Source organism: Siphateles boraxobius, unplaced genomic scaffold (assembly GCF_051911475.1).
Source record: "Siphateles boraxobius isolate OS27281-9 unplaced genomic scaffold, OSU_SipBor_1 35, whole genome shotgun sequence".
NCBI classification, from domain to species: domain Eukaryota; kingdom Metazoa; phylum Chordata; class Actinopteri; order Cypriniformes; family Leuciscidae; genus Siphateles; species Siphateles boraxobius.
In genome coordinates, this window is record NW_027508975.1 from 5,010,001 (window position 1) to 5,022,944 (window position 12,944).

A 12,944-nucleotide genomic window follows, 5' to 3' on the forward strand; every position below is an offset into this window, starting at 1 on the left:
TCACCACCAAAGGGAACAAGGGATGCCTGAGTTTAACTTTCTTCCAAACACTTTATTTGTCATGTTGTCATTGCCAAAAAAAAAAAAAGTCTTTATTAAAATGATTGCTGTTCCTACATTTTTTTTTCTTTTTTTTTTCTTTTCTGCTTTAATGGACAAATACACTAGCAGTTTATTATAATACACTGCATCAGCAGCTGGTCTGCAAATTTGTCTGATTAGATGCTGAATGTCAAAATTATAAAACATTGCTGAACCTTCCATTTGATTTATCAACAAGCTCATCAGTTTATGTTATTCAGCTAAAATATATTTAAGAAAAAGTATAAGCCATAAGAAACAAGATCAAAGAGAACAGAAACAAGACATTAAAGTAAAGGATCACGGCCCAAAATTCCTATAGCTACAACCATGGACACGCAGATGCATCTTTTTGTTTGTGCGTGTGTTTATGTCTTGCAAGTAAGGGATACTCAAAGTATCCATTTGAAGTCAGTGTTATTACCTTAATTATACAGTGGATTTCTATCTCCCTTTCCCTTTATATTCTTGTGATGTAAAAGTGAGCTGCCATAAATGCTCATCTGTGTTTGTTGGGTTTCAGCTGCAGCTGCTCTCTCTCCTGGCAACCGCAATATGCAGGATCTCTCTCCTCATTGGCCACTCATTTTATGAGCGATGATGAGTCCAATACTCTCATGGAAGCGTAGACAGACAGGCCACATTTATCCATGTTTATTGAGTTTGTGAGGCTTTAGAATATGATTATTATTTATCATGCCCTTGCTTTGAGACACAGATCATCCATGATCTCAGACAGAAAATGCAACTGCATCTGATTTTGCTTTGCTATGTCATACCACCATTTGAAGAGGTCCTATTATGCTTTTTCTATGTTTAACTGTCTTTAGTGTATACTGTTGCTGTTCGAGCATGAAAAATGTCTGCAAAGTTACAAAGCAAAAAAGTCACTCCAACAGGTTATTCTCTGTATCAGTGTCACTGTTTCTGAACTCCCTGAAACGCCTCCATTGTAGTCTTGAGTTCCCTTTCGAGGGAACTCAACACTGCTTCGTTGAAAACGACTCTTTGGGGACGCTCCCTTAGCGTGCGCCTCTGAAGTATGAATGAAACTAATCCAATTCTGATTGGTGTTGCGTCATGACGTAACATGTGACGGCATAACCGGATGTATAAAAGGTGATGCCGGACACACACATTAGCTTTTGCTCTTCAGCAAGCGTTCTGTGTTGAAACTGTCTCTGTCTATTTGGTGTTGTTTGTCTGATTTACAAAGAAATATTATGGCGAGTGAACAGTTTGTTAGATGTGTGCACCCCTGCCCAAGATTTATCACGGGTGGGGACACACATCAACTTTGTGTAAACTGTTTGGGAGCGCAGCACGCACAGGCAGCTCTTGAGGGATCTGCCTGTGAACACTGTGAAGCACTATCTATGAGAGTGCTGCGCTCCCGCTTGGCTATTTTTAATAAAGGTGGCCGAGCTCGCGATCCCTGCGGTTCAGGTCCCGCGCGTCTGTTGAGGCGGCGCGGAGGCTTAAATCGTGGAGATCGCAAAAGGATCTTGCAGATGAGAACGAGACTGCCGAGGGCACTTTCTCGTTCATCATCTGCGGATTCTATAACGCTCGTTCACAGTGCAGAAGCCCGCACTGCGGCTTCTTCTGCCCGCGACGAGTGCCCGGTGCTTGAGTTATCCGCGTCTGAGGACGTGGATGTGCTCAGCATGGGCAGCGAGGAACATGAGTCACACATGCCAGCTCATGTTCCCGCATATGAGGAGTTGGTAGAGGTTGTGACACGTGCTGTGGCCAGACTCAACATCAGCTGGCCACAAGATAAGCAGGAAGATTCTCGTCACAGTAAATTAGACGAGAGATTCCTGCAGCACAGGTCACAGGTCACAGCCTCAGCGCCGGGGTTTGGCTATCTTGCAGGCGTACCAGGCCGACCTCCTTAAGGATTTAGATGAAGGCGAGGGTCCCACTCCATCAGATATCGCGGAGTTAAGGAAGGCCACAGATTTGTCTCTCCGGGCCACTAGAGAAACGGCACGCGCTATTGGCCGTTCTATGGCAGCTATAGTGGCTACGGAGAGGCATTTGTGGCTCAATTTATCTAGTATCAAGGATAAAGATAGATCCTTCCTGATGGATGCGCCACTTTTGCCTTCTGGCTTGTTTCTTCGACGCAGTGTCTACTGTCGTCGACAGGTTTCAGGAGGCGAAGAACCAATCTGCGGTGTTCCATCAGTTTCTCCCTCGCTGCTCTAAGTCTTTTAGGAGGGCTGGTCCAAGTGGCCAGCCACAGCCGTCAACCAGCTCCTCATATCGGCAAGAACAAAAGGAGAGCATTGCCTCAAGAGCCCCTCCCTCGGGAGCTTGGCAACAGAGGAAACGCTCTCAGCCGAAACCCGCCATTCAGGCCAAGAGAGCAGGGAAGAGGTCCTAACCGTGGATGTAGGACCTCAGAGGGCTGTCCCCCCTGCTGTGAGGCAACCGAGGTTGTTTTCACAGCGGAGCTCTCGGGAAAAAGATGTTATCCCGCCATCTCTGATGCTTCGGGCCACATCAATTTCCAGCGAACATCCAACGTGGTGTCTGCCACAAAATTTTTTAAAAGAGCAACCACTATGGTCACAACATATTTCGAGAACAGTGGAAGTCGAGAACAGTGCTCAAAAGATACCCGAGACCAGTCTCGATAGAATATAATAAGGACATTGCGTTAGAACTGGTTACACTGTTGTCGATTGCGAAAACCAAATGGCGGCGCTGTGGGTGAAAACGTGTGGATTAAGGGCCGGTGATATTATAATAAGATCCCCTTCCTACTTCAGAAGTGGAGCGAAATCTGATCGGCTTTTTTTTTTTTTTGACATGCTGGCAGAGAAAGGCTTACCGAAACAAAGTTACAGAGTTGTTATTTCTCATGCTTTCTGGGTTGATCGATGCACCGGGGACCCAATTAAACACAGAAAAAGTCCGATTTTCATGATATGTCCCCTTTAAATAATTCCTGACCAAGACACATGCAAAATGAACGAGGCAAGGGCTGGTTTAGTTAGTTAGTAGTGTGTTGAAATTGGCGGGTATTGTAAGGGGCGTGACATTTCCGAAATGCGTTTGAAACGGTCGACCAATCACAACACACTGATCCAGCCAACCAATCAGAGCACATTGCTCTTTTCAGAAGGAGGGGTTTCATAGAGACAGGAACTAAACAGAGCGTTATTGACAGAATGTGAAGAGAGAAGCTGCAACAATGTAAATTGTTTTTTGAACAATCATGCATGAAAATCTATTCTAGTAGACCTCAAAAACAAAATGGCATGCTAAAAGAGGCCCTTTAAAGAGGTTGTTTGTTGGTTTATTTATTTTATTTTTCTAAAAATATTAAACAAATATTGTGTTTTTTCACACTTTATAATAATATGCAGCTATGTGGGTGTGTATGTATGTGTCTGTAGTATATCTGTATGTACACTACTTGTCTGTCTATTTGTACTACACCAATCCCTTTGGAACTATTTTTAGGTCACGGTCTTGTGGCTGCCTTGAAGTAATGTTATACTGTAAATTTTTCTAAGTTTGACGAACATCTGCTTTGACAGAGCAAAGTTGACATAGGCATTTTCGTTCATCATGTGCTCTGTCTTCCTTGGAAGCCATTAGATTGAGAGATAATTTGATTTCAGTTCATACCATCAATCAAACCGAGATACTCTTGGATGAAATATGCATCCAACCCCCCACACACACATTTAAATAAGATAAAAGTGATATTAGAGGTTAATATGCACAGATCCTGAAATTGCTGCAGAAAGTCAAAAGACGTAACATCCCCTACTGTGAAATAGATAGTGCATATTAGAAAGCATTCATTATATGAACATAAAGGCATAAGATTAATGCCATCATTTGATGGATGATGTTTAAGCATAATTCTTACTTTCGAACATAATGAATATGTGTCCATCGAGGCATGTAGACCTTCTACTGTTTTGCAAAGGATCTTGGGATACTTGAAGTGAAACATTTAAAGCCACATTCTTTCCTCCACCCATTAAACACTTTCAAATTCATTAAGGCTTTGCATCAACAAAGTGACTCATACACGATGGGGTTCAGAATAGTGACATGGACTTATAAAATGGCTTCAGAAGCGACATGCTCCTCATCCCGTATGTATTATTATTTATTCACATAGAATCCCTTGTATCATTCATAATATGAAAAAGATCTTATATTCATATTGTTGTAGTTGCCGGTCAGAGAGATGACCGATATGAACATGGACAGACCGTGTGTTTGTATGAACTCTGTTGGTATCCACAGTTAATCTACTATGTGGAAATTATGTAAAATACATTATGTGCTTGCTTCTTTTTTTAATCACAGAATAACAATTAATAGTAATCAGTAGAATAATTAATTTTTATTCAACATTTTTCCTATTAGAAATTAAAGGCTGAAACATTTGCAATATGCATCAGTCAAACTGAAATAAATTGTTATCATCAGAGTGCGGTTTCTCATAAATTTCTGCACTAATGTTATCATCCCTCTCCTTAACTTCATGCGCTTTAAGATTGGTCTCAGTGCTCCATCTCTCTTTAATTAATTTAACAAAATTACTGATCTTTACCCAAACCCATTAGACTACAATTTTGAAGAAAAAAAGAATATGTGACTTTGAGCACCTTTAATGTGCAGGTCAGGGTTTGTTCTAATAGCATGCATTGTAATGAAATGTTCGCTGATGAAGAGGTGATCTTAAAAAGCATTTTTCAATATAGGATTTAAAATTGAAATAGCGGGTGGAAATAAATTAGTGAATGAAATGGATGATTTCATTTCTTTTATAGATGTGACCTGGCAAGTGAAACTAAATGTAGGAGTCAATCACAATATATTCAGTGACTATTTCTATCAGCCAATTTCCCTTTTTTTTTATTTTATTGTAGTGAATGGTTTCTGAAGGCTATTGCAGGTAATTTGAGGACTTTCCCCCCCCAATTAAAACATTTGACTTGTTTTCAAGACCAATTTAAAAAAGTGTATTTTTTACTGAATAGTGTATATTTTGTTGCCTTGTAAATTGTAAAAAAAAGAAAAGAAGATGTATAATTCAAACAAGAGCTGACCTACTTTATCTATCTATCTATCTATCTATCTATCTATCTATCTATCTATCTATCTATCTATCTATCTATCTACGGTATCTATCTATCTATCTTTTTTTCTATCGTTCTGTCGTTCTATATCGTTTTATCTGTCGGTATTTCGTTCTTCTAGCTATCTTTCTAACTATCATTCTATCGTTCCTTTGGAATGCAAATGAGTATATATTAATTATAACAATAATAACATTTTTAAATCATTTTAAATAACATGGATTTGTTTTGCAAACTTGTACATTTCATGCAGCCTGAATGCTACAAAATCCTGAAGTTTTCCAAAGTTATTATTTTTTTTAAACTTGCTGATGATATTAACATCAATAATTACTAATGATGCATCACTAATCAGTATCAGAATAACTCAGGTTTGTATCAGGGTAAGTGAGCATCATTTTTACCAAGCTACAATGTCAAATACTACAGACAAACACAGACCCCTGCTGTACCCCGTCTCTCTCTCTCTCTCTCTCTCTCTCTCTCTCTCTCTCTCTCTCTCTCTCTCTCTCTCTCTCTCTCTCTCTCTCTCTCTCTCTCTCTCTCTCTCTCTCTCTCTCTCTCTCTCTCTCTCTCTCTCTACCCGACCGCCCGATTCCTTTTTGTTTCTGTCCCTCAATTCTATGTCCTTCTCTTCCCTGTCTTCCTCCACTCCAGTCTTATTGTGTTCTGACCTCCACATTTCTCTCTCTCTCTCTGTGTCTCCCTGTGGTTGTGTTTGCAGTGGAGGGTCAGTGGTTGGACTGGGCGGCCTGGTCCCAGTGTTCTGTGTCCTGTGGCTCGGGCACTCAGCAGAGGCAGCGGCGTTGCAGTGTGTCGGTTCATGGCTGGGCGGAGTGTAAGGGGCCGCATGCCGAAACTCGTGAGTGCACCAACCCGTCTTGCGGGGGTAAGTTTCTCACTGGTGGGCTTACTCTTAAATTGACAGGTAGTTTATGTGCACAGCTGCAATTTGTTTGCTGTCATGGTCTAATTAATTGCAGTGAACGCTCTGGATTTTCTGTGGTACCAAACCACAGAGACTTACCAGTCCGCACTGCTCTTCTTGTTGCACAGACACGCTGATGTGTCAGCATATGCCAGCTAGCACCCCTGATAATAATTAATAAGCGGAAATTAGCTTCATGCAGGTGCTTTATGACTATGTTCACACTGTAGTTATTTATGGTTGTGAGTCGTTGTTTCACTCTGCTTGTCTGTGTTCACTGTGTTCCAGTCTAGTATATCAAAACTGCAGTGTGTAGATGCCCATTGATTCGTCTCGTCTCATAATGTGGAGTCATAGGTGTTCCTTGTTTCCTTCGTCGTGTGCAGGTGGAGGGAACTGGGGTGCTTGGAATCACTGGAGCTTGTGCTCCAAGACTTGTGACTCCGGTTGGCAGCGTCGGTTCCGTATGTGTGAAGGCACGGGAATCCAGGGTTACCCTTGCGATGGCTCCGGAGAGGAAGTGCGCTCCTGCAATGACAAGAAGTGCCCAGGTGTGTGTGTGTGTGTGTGTGTGCTCAAAGCACGTCTTTTATTTCCTCTTCACTCCTTCTTTTTTTCTTTGATTTCCTGTACAGAGCAACGGACTCTCCAAGCCATTTATAAGTCAGCCTTGCACATTTGGGATAATCTCCGGCAAAATGAATAAGTGACAGATAGTGTTCCATGATATTTTTGTTGTTATTTTTTTCTTTTACATTTGACACTAAAATATGTATTTATTTATTTATTTATTTATTTATTTATTTATTTCCTTCCTTCCTTCCTTCCTTCCTTCCTTCCTTCCTTCCTTTCTTCCTTCCTTCCTTCCTTCCTTCCTTCCTTCCTTCCTTCATTCCTTCCTTCATTCCTTCCTTCCTTCTTCCAATGTTTGTGGTTGGTAAGATTTTTTTTATGTTTTTGAAAGGCTGCAATTATTTGACGAAAATACAGTGAAAAAAATAACTGTTTGTAATAAAATAATTTAAAATAACTGTTTGTAAACTGTGATACAATTGTTTCAGGGTATTTTGACGAATAGAAAGTTCAAAACAACAGCGTTCTGAGTATAATTATCCATTTGTTTATGAACCCCAAACTTTTGTACAGTGGTGTGTGTTAGAGAAACATTATCCAACATAAAATACACATCAACTGATGTACACATTTTTTTGTCTTTAACACCTCTACAGTCTTGATTATTTCTAATATCTAGTTAATATCCAATATCATATTGACTTAATCTCTTGAATTGATATTTAATTAATTTATTGTATGTAATGAAGAATAATAATAATGGCCAAATACGTAATATTTAGCTGCTCATCTCACATTCTTTGCACAACCATGTTACAACTGCAAGATATTCATCCCATTGCAAAAAAACAAACAAATAACATTAATAACAACAACAACAACAACAACAAAAACACTCATTAAAATGACACCCAAGAAGTGACGTATACTGGATATAGTTTTATTTAAATTTCCATGTTTACTGATTTTTTTATACATTTCATAACATTTCCAGATCTCTCAAATCAGGGTTTTAAACTTACATAGTTGGTAACAAGGTTGACACAATTGCAAACCTTTTATAAAATAAATAAATAGAAAATAATATAGCTCACTTAACATTAAGTATGATCTTGTAATGTTGATAATCAACATAGCCCGAAGCTTTTACCGGATGCCTGTTAAAAATAAAAAATAAATAAATGGCTTTTTCTTAAGACTTTCAAACCCTATTTTTTACCCTGTTTGTAAAAAGTGGCCTTTGCTTTTCACTCTCTCCCTCCCTCTCTCTCGCTATCTCTCTCATTTTCTCATATTTAACATTCACTCTACTCCTTTGTTTCCATTTCTCCTCTCGTTCAATTGAGAGGGGTCATTCTTGACAGAAGGGAACAGTTGAAAGTGCTGCTGTGTGTGATTTGTCACTAGAGCAGCAAACAGCAGATTTTAATAAGCACGCCTTTGACTGCAGTTTTGGGAGGCTATAGATTAAATAAATGTCAGACATTGGCGTACTGCTTATATTTGGCACAGCGCTTTGATGGCGGCACAAACTTGAAATCAAAAATCTGTCCGATAGCTTTGTCGGGGTGTATTATGTTCAGATGAAAAAGAGAAGGGTTCTTCTCCATCTCTCTCTCCGCTTTCAACCCAGTCTTCTTCTGTATCTCACTCCTGGGTTGTTCTCTGTTCTGAAGGAGCTTTTGAATGAGAGGTGGAGAGAGATGTGTGTTGTTGCAGTCTGTGATCTCATTTTCTTAATCAGTATTTTAATTTTTTAGTTTTTTTTAGGCATAAATCTCACTTTAACTTATGCTTAAAACAAGACAAAAACAATTTTCCAATGGGGTTAGAAAGTATTATTTATTGATTGATTGATTTGTTTCTTTGTTAAACAGTATATATTTAGATTTTTTTTAAAAAGCAAGACTAGCATAATCTATCTATCTATCTATCTATCTATCTATCTATCTATCTATCTATCTATCTATCTATCTATCTATCTATCTATCTATCTATCTATCTATCTATCTATCTATCTATCTATCTATCTATCTATCTGTCTGTCTGTCTGTCTGTCTATCATATGTCTGTCTATCTGTCTGCCGTTATTTCACTCTATCTATCATTCTATCGTTCTATCTATCATTCTATCAATTGTTATATCATCTATCTCTCTATCTATCTATCTATCTATCTATCTATCTATCTATCTATCTATCTATCTATCTATCTATCTATCTATCTATCTATCTATCTATCTATCTATCTATCTATCTATCTATCTATCTAGCATCTGTCTGTTCTTTCACTCTATCTATCATTCTATCGTTCTATCTATCGTTCTATCTATCATTTTATCCTTCTATCTATCATTCTATCAATTGTTCTATCATCTATCTATCTATCTATCTATCTATCTATCTATCTATCTATCTATCTATCTATCTATCTATCTATCTATCTATCTATCTATCTATCTGATTTTTTTTTTTTTTTTTGCTGGTTAATGTCTTACTTTTGGTGTATACTGTGTGCAGAACCTCATGAAATTTGTAAAGATGAGTACCAAGTAGCCATGACGTGGAAGAGAGCCTCAGCTGGAGAGACGGTGTACAACAAGTGTCCATCAAATGCCACTGGTACGGTACTGCAAACATTCTCTCCATTCTCCACTTGAAGTTTGTTTGAGTCTTTTTCTCCAATAATATATATCCAAATTATAGTTCCCCTAAAGAAGCCGTCTCTGTCATCATCATGCCGTTCCAAACCTGTATGACTTTACTGTATATTCAGTGGGACAAAATGTTAAATAATTTGAGGAACTGCTACTTAGGTCTAAATGAGCGTTATTATTGCTGGCCGAAATTAACCAAATAAAACCAAAATAGCATTATACAAGCAGTCAATTTGACCTTTGACATTACAAGTGTTCTGAAGCATGTGCACAAATTAAAGTCATCATTTGCTAATAGTTCCAATTAATTTGATACATTTAAGGAATTTTTCACTGATCATTTCCCCTTTGATCTAGTAATTAGTGGTGTAGCCTCTTTCTTGGCCAGTAATCAAAAGTTTGCTGGTTCAAACTGTGTAAGGAGCAATCCATGAGCATTCTGCCCTTTAGCGGGTCTAACCCCAGCTTGTTCGGCCGTTCCTCAAAAAAGTTGATTGTACGTTAATTTGGATAAAAGTGTCAGCTAAGTGACAAATTAGTAGTAAATTAAAACCGCTCAAGAAAAGTTAATGATCCAAGCTTGATTAGCTTCAGAGTGTTCGCCGCCGTCTACATCACATAAAACTCTGAAAGTACAATCTAATGTTGTTTTGGCCGCAGCCAAAGACGCCATATCTAATTCAATCTCTGATACATTTGTTTCTCCTCTTACCATGACAAACAGCTTTATTAAAAGATTTTATGATCAGTTAAACCACATTATAAAACTCCATCAGTGATGCAATCGCTCAGCTTCCAAAACCAACATCGCACAACAGGCTCGAAATAAGTTGGTTTCCACACAGTTGATCAGCATTCAGTTTTGAAGCCCATTGAGATGAATTAGTGGTGTGTGAGAGGGAACTTAATGAGGATGTTTACAGCCCAATATGTGCCGCCACAGAAAGTTACTAAAACAATGATATAAAGACATCGCTTTTGGTGGATTGAAATGTCAGATGTTGCCGCAGAGCTTGCATTGGGCCCAACAAAAAATTTCAGACATTGACATGTTGTTGTTTTGTACATCGTTACATTCTGCTGTGTTTTGATAGCTATATAACGTAACTGCTAGGCAGAAACCTCACATTTTGTTATTATTATTATTATTATTATTATTATTTTTTATAAATTGTTACTATTTGTCACCTTGTATGTCTGTCTGTGGGTTTTGCAAATATTCAACCAATGGAAAGTATTAAAAAGAGCTTGTGACTAAAACTCGTAACTCCATTGGATCCTCAAACTGTCAGTCAAACCTCATAACTCCACTCGCCTGTATCGTTAATGATGTTTCGGCACACATTTTGGGACCGTCTTTGCTTGTGTGCACTGCAAAGGTAGCTAAGAACTGGTTGTTTGAATAAGTACAGCATTTTCTCAACTCAAGAAACACTATATATTAGTGCTGGGCAACTATTAATCGTGATTAATCGCATCCAAAATAAAAGTTTGTGTTTACATAATTTTGTGTGTGTACTGTGTATAATTATTTTGTATATATAAATACACACATATCCATGTATATATTTAAGAACTATTTGCATGTATATACTGTGTTTATATGATATATATATATATATATTAAACTTAATTATAGTTTAAATATTATTGTGGGATTCAATAGATAATAGAAGGATCTTAGTAAACATCTAAAATTGGAATACTTAAATGCCTAAAAAATGTGTTTTTGGGTTGCTGGACAGCAGTTTGCACAAATTCTATAGAATGGCCCATATATATGTATACATCATTTATATTATAAATACGTATAAATATTATATATATATATATATATATATATATATATATATATATATATATATATAACACATTTTGTCTTGAACATATACATGCATGTGTGTGCATTTATACATACCCAGTACACACACATATATTATGTATACACAAACTTTTATTTTAATCGTTGTCTAGCACTACTATGTGTATATAAAGGATAATGTTTTATGTTTTTGAGGAGCGGAGTATAGTGTCTTTGTCAAAAGACTAAACAGCCTTTCTAAAATAGCCTGCAATCTTTTGTGAAGTTGCCTGCATAAAAACTGAATAAACTATATGTTGATGAAAATGTAATGCAATGGACATAGCATATATCCCATATTTGCTGTTCAAAACTCCTATAACTTTGTTTGGTTTTGGTACAATGTTAATAATATAATGACATGCAAGTGTCTGACAGTGTATAAAGCCACAATATCAACTTTCTTGTTTAATTATTTTAAAAATACAGCGATGATAATCAGTATTCTGCACTCCTCGGTTTGTTTTAAGTATTTCTAAACCTTCGAAGTGCAGTAGGAGAGTTTTTTTGAGGTTATTTATGCCCTCTGAGTGCAGTGTGCAATAATTCTCAGATACTAGTGGAGAAAGACACCCAAGGGTCTCAATGATTTTTACCTAATAAAAACAGAAAGACCTAATAAATGATGTCTTTGAAGTGGGAGCGGAGAGTAGAGTGTTGAAAGAGGTCAGTGGCGAGCTGTAATCTTTATCAACTCCACATCCCGGCCAGCACAGACTGTCATGCAACCCCCACCCAACCACCACCACCACCACCACCCCCTGCATTCCCCCCCCACAACCACCCCCTGCATTCCCCGTGTGATTTTCAGGCCCATTTATATTCCAGCGAGTGTTCCAGGGGTGAAGCCAATGTCGGGTCTTATTGGCCGTGATCTGAATGATGCAAGTGGCAGAAACTTTAAGCAAAACTGATTCAACAGCATTGCAAAATGACATACTCAAAACAGACATTATCATCGCAGTGAAGTCTTTTATATGAAGCGTGTGAACCTCACAGAGTACGTCTGTCAAACCTCGACATGCTGTTATTGTTTGAGCACAAACAGTGATAATGATCAGTTTTTTCTTTCCCTTTCCCTGTAGGATCTGCTAGTCGTCGTTGCTTGCTGGACGCTAATGGAGTTGCTTACTGGGGTCCTCCGAGCTTCGCCCGATGTGTCTCCCTCGAATATAGATATTTACATTTATCTGTGAGTACATGGATGTGGATGACGTGCTGTGATGTCACAAGATGGGGTAGGATTAGATTATGAATATGAATTTGTTTATGCACCTTATCTAACACAATAATAAAGAGTTTAGATAAGGAGTTTATATATTGATCTTGTTTATATGTTGATCTTGAAAATCAGGTTTGTGGTAGAGTCTCGTCATCTTCTCATAAATTAATTGAGAAGCAAATCTGCGCAAGATAATAAGACTAACATTATAATCTCTTTTACTAAATGTCATTATACGAACATTAATATATATATATATATTTGAATAATAATAATAATAATAACACAACATCATAATTAATAATAATAATAAGAAGAAGAAGAATACATTTATTATGATTAATAATATTTTATTATTATTGACTAAATCAATTCTTAAATATTTAAATACATTGTTTATTAGTATTATTATTAGTAGTAGTATTGTCTAAATAACTTATGTCATGTTTATTAATATTCCTAATAATAATAATAATAATAATAATAATAATAATAATAATAATAAT

The 12,944-nt window shown here is 37.4% G+C and overlaps 1 protein-coding gene across 24 annotated transcripts in view; it reads left to right on the top strand.

Annotated features, from left to right (window-relative positions):
* The window catches only part of adgrb2 (adhesion G protein-coupled receptor B2), a 341,068-nt gene that overhangs the window by 164,300 nt on the left and 163,824 nt on the right, over positions 1 to 12,944 (top strand). For 23 of the 24 annotated variants that reach the window (XR_013190423.1, XM_077196041.1, XM_077196031.1 and 20 more), the window contains 4 exons: positions 5,923 to 6,087; positions 6,513 to 6,677; positions 9,219 to 9,320; positions 12,302 to 12,408. Coding sequence is in view for 23 of the 24 variants with exons in the window: in XM_077196041.1 (XP_077052156.1) it covers positions 5,923 to 6,087; positions 6,513 to 6,677; positions 9,219 to 9,320; positions 12,302 to 12,408 (539 nt within the window). In the remaining variant the exon portion in view is untranslated. The remainder of the gene's footprint in view (positions 1 to 5,922; positions 6,088 to 6,512; positions 6,678 to 9,218; positions 9,321 to 12,301; positions 12,409 to 12,944) is intronic. The other variant, XM_077196040.1, reaches the window with a different exon arrangement.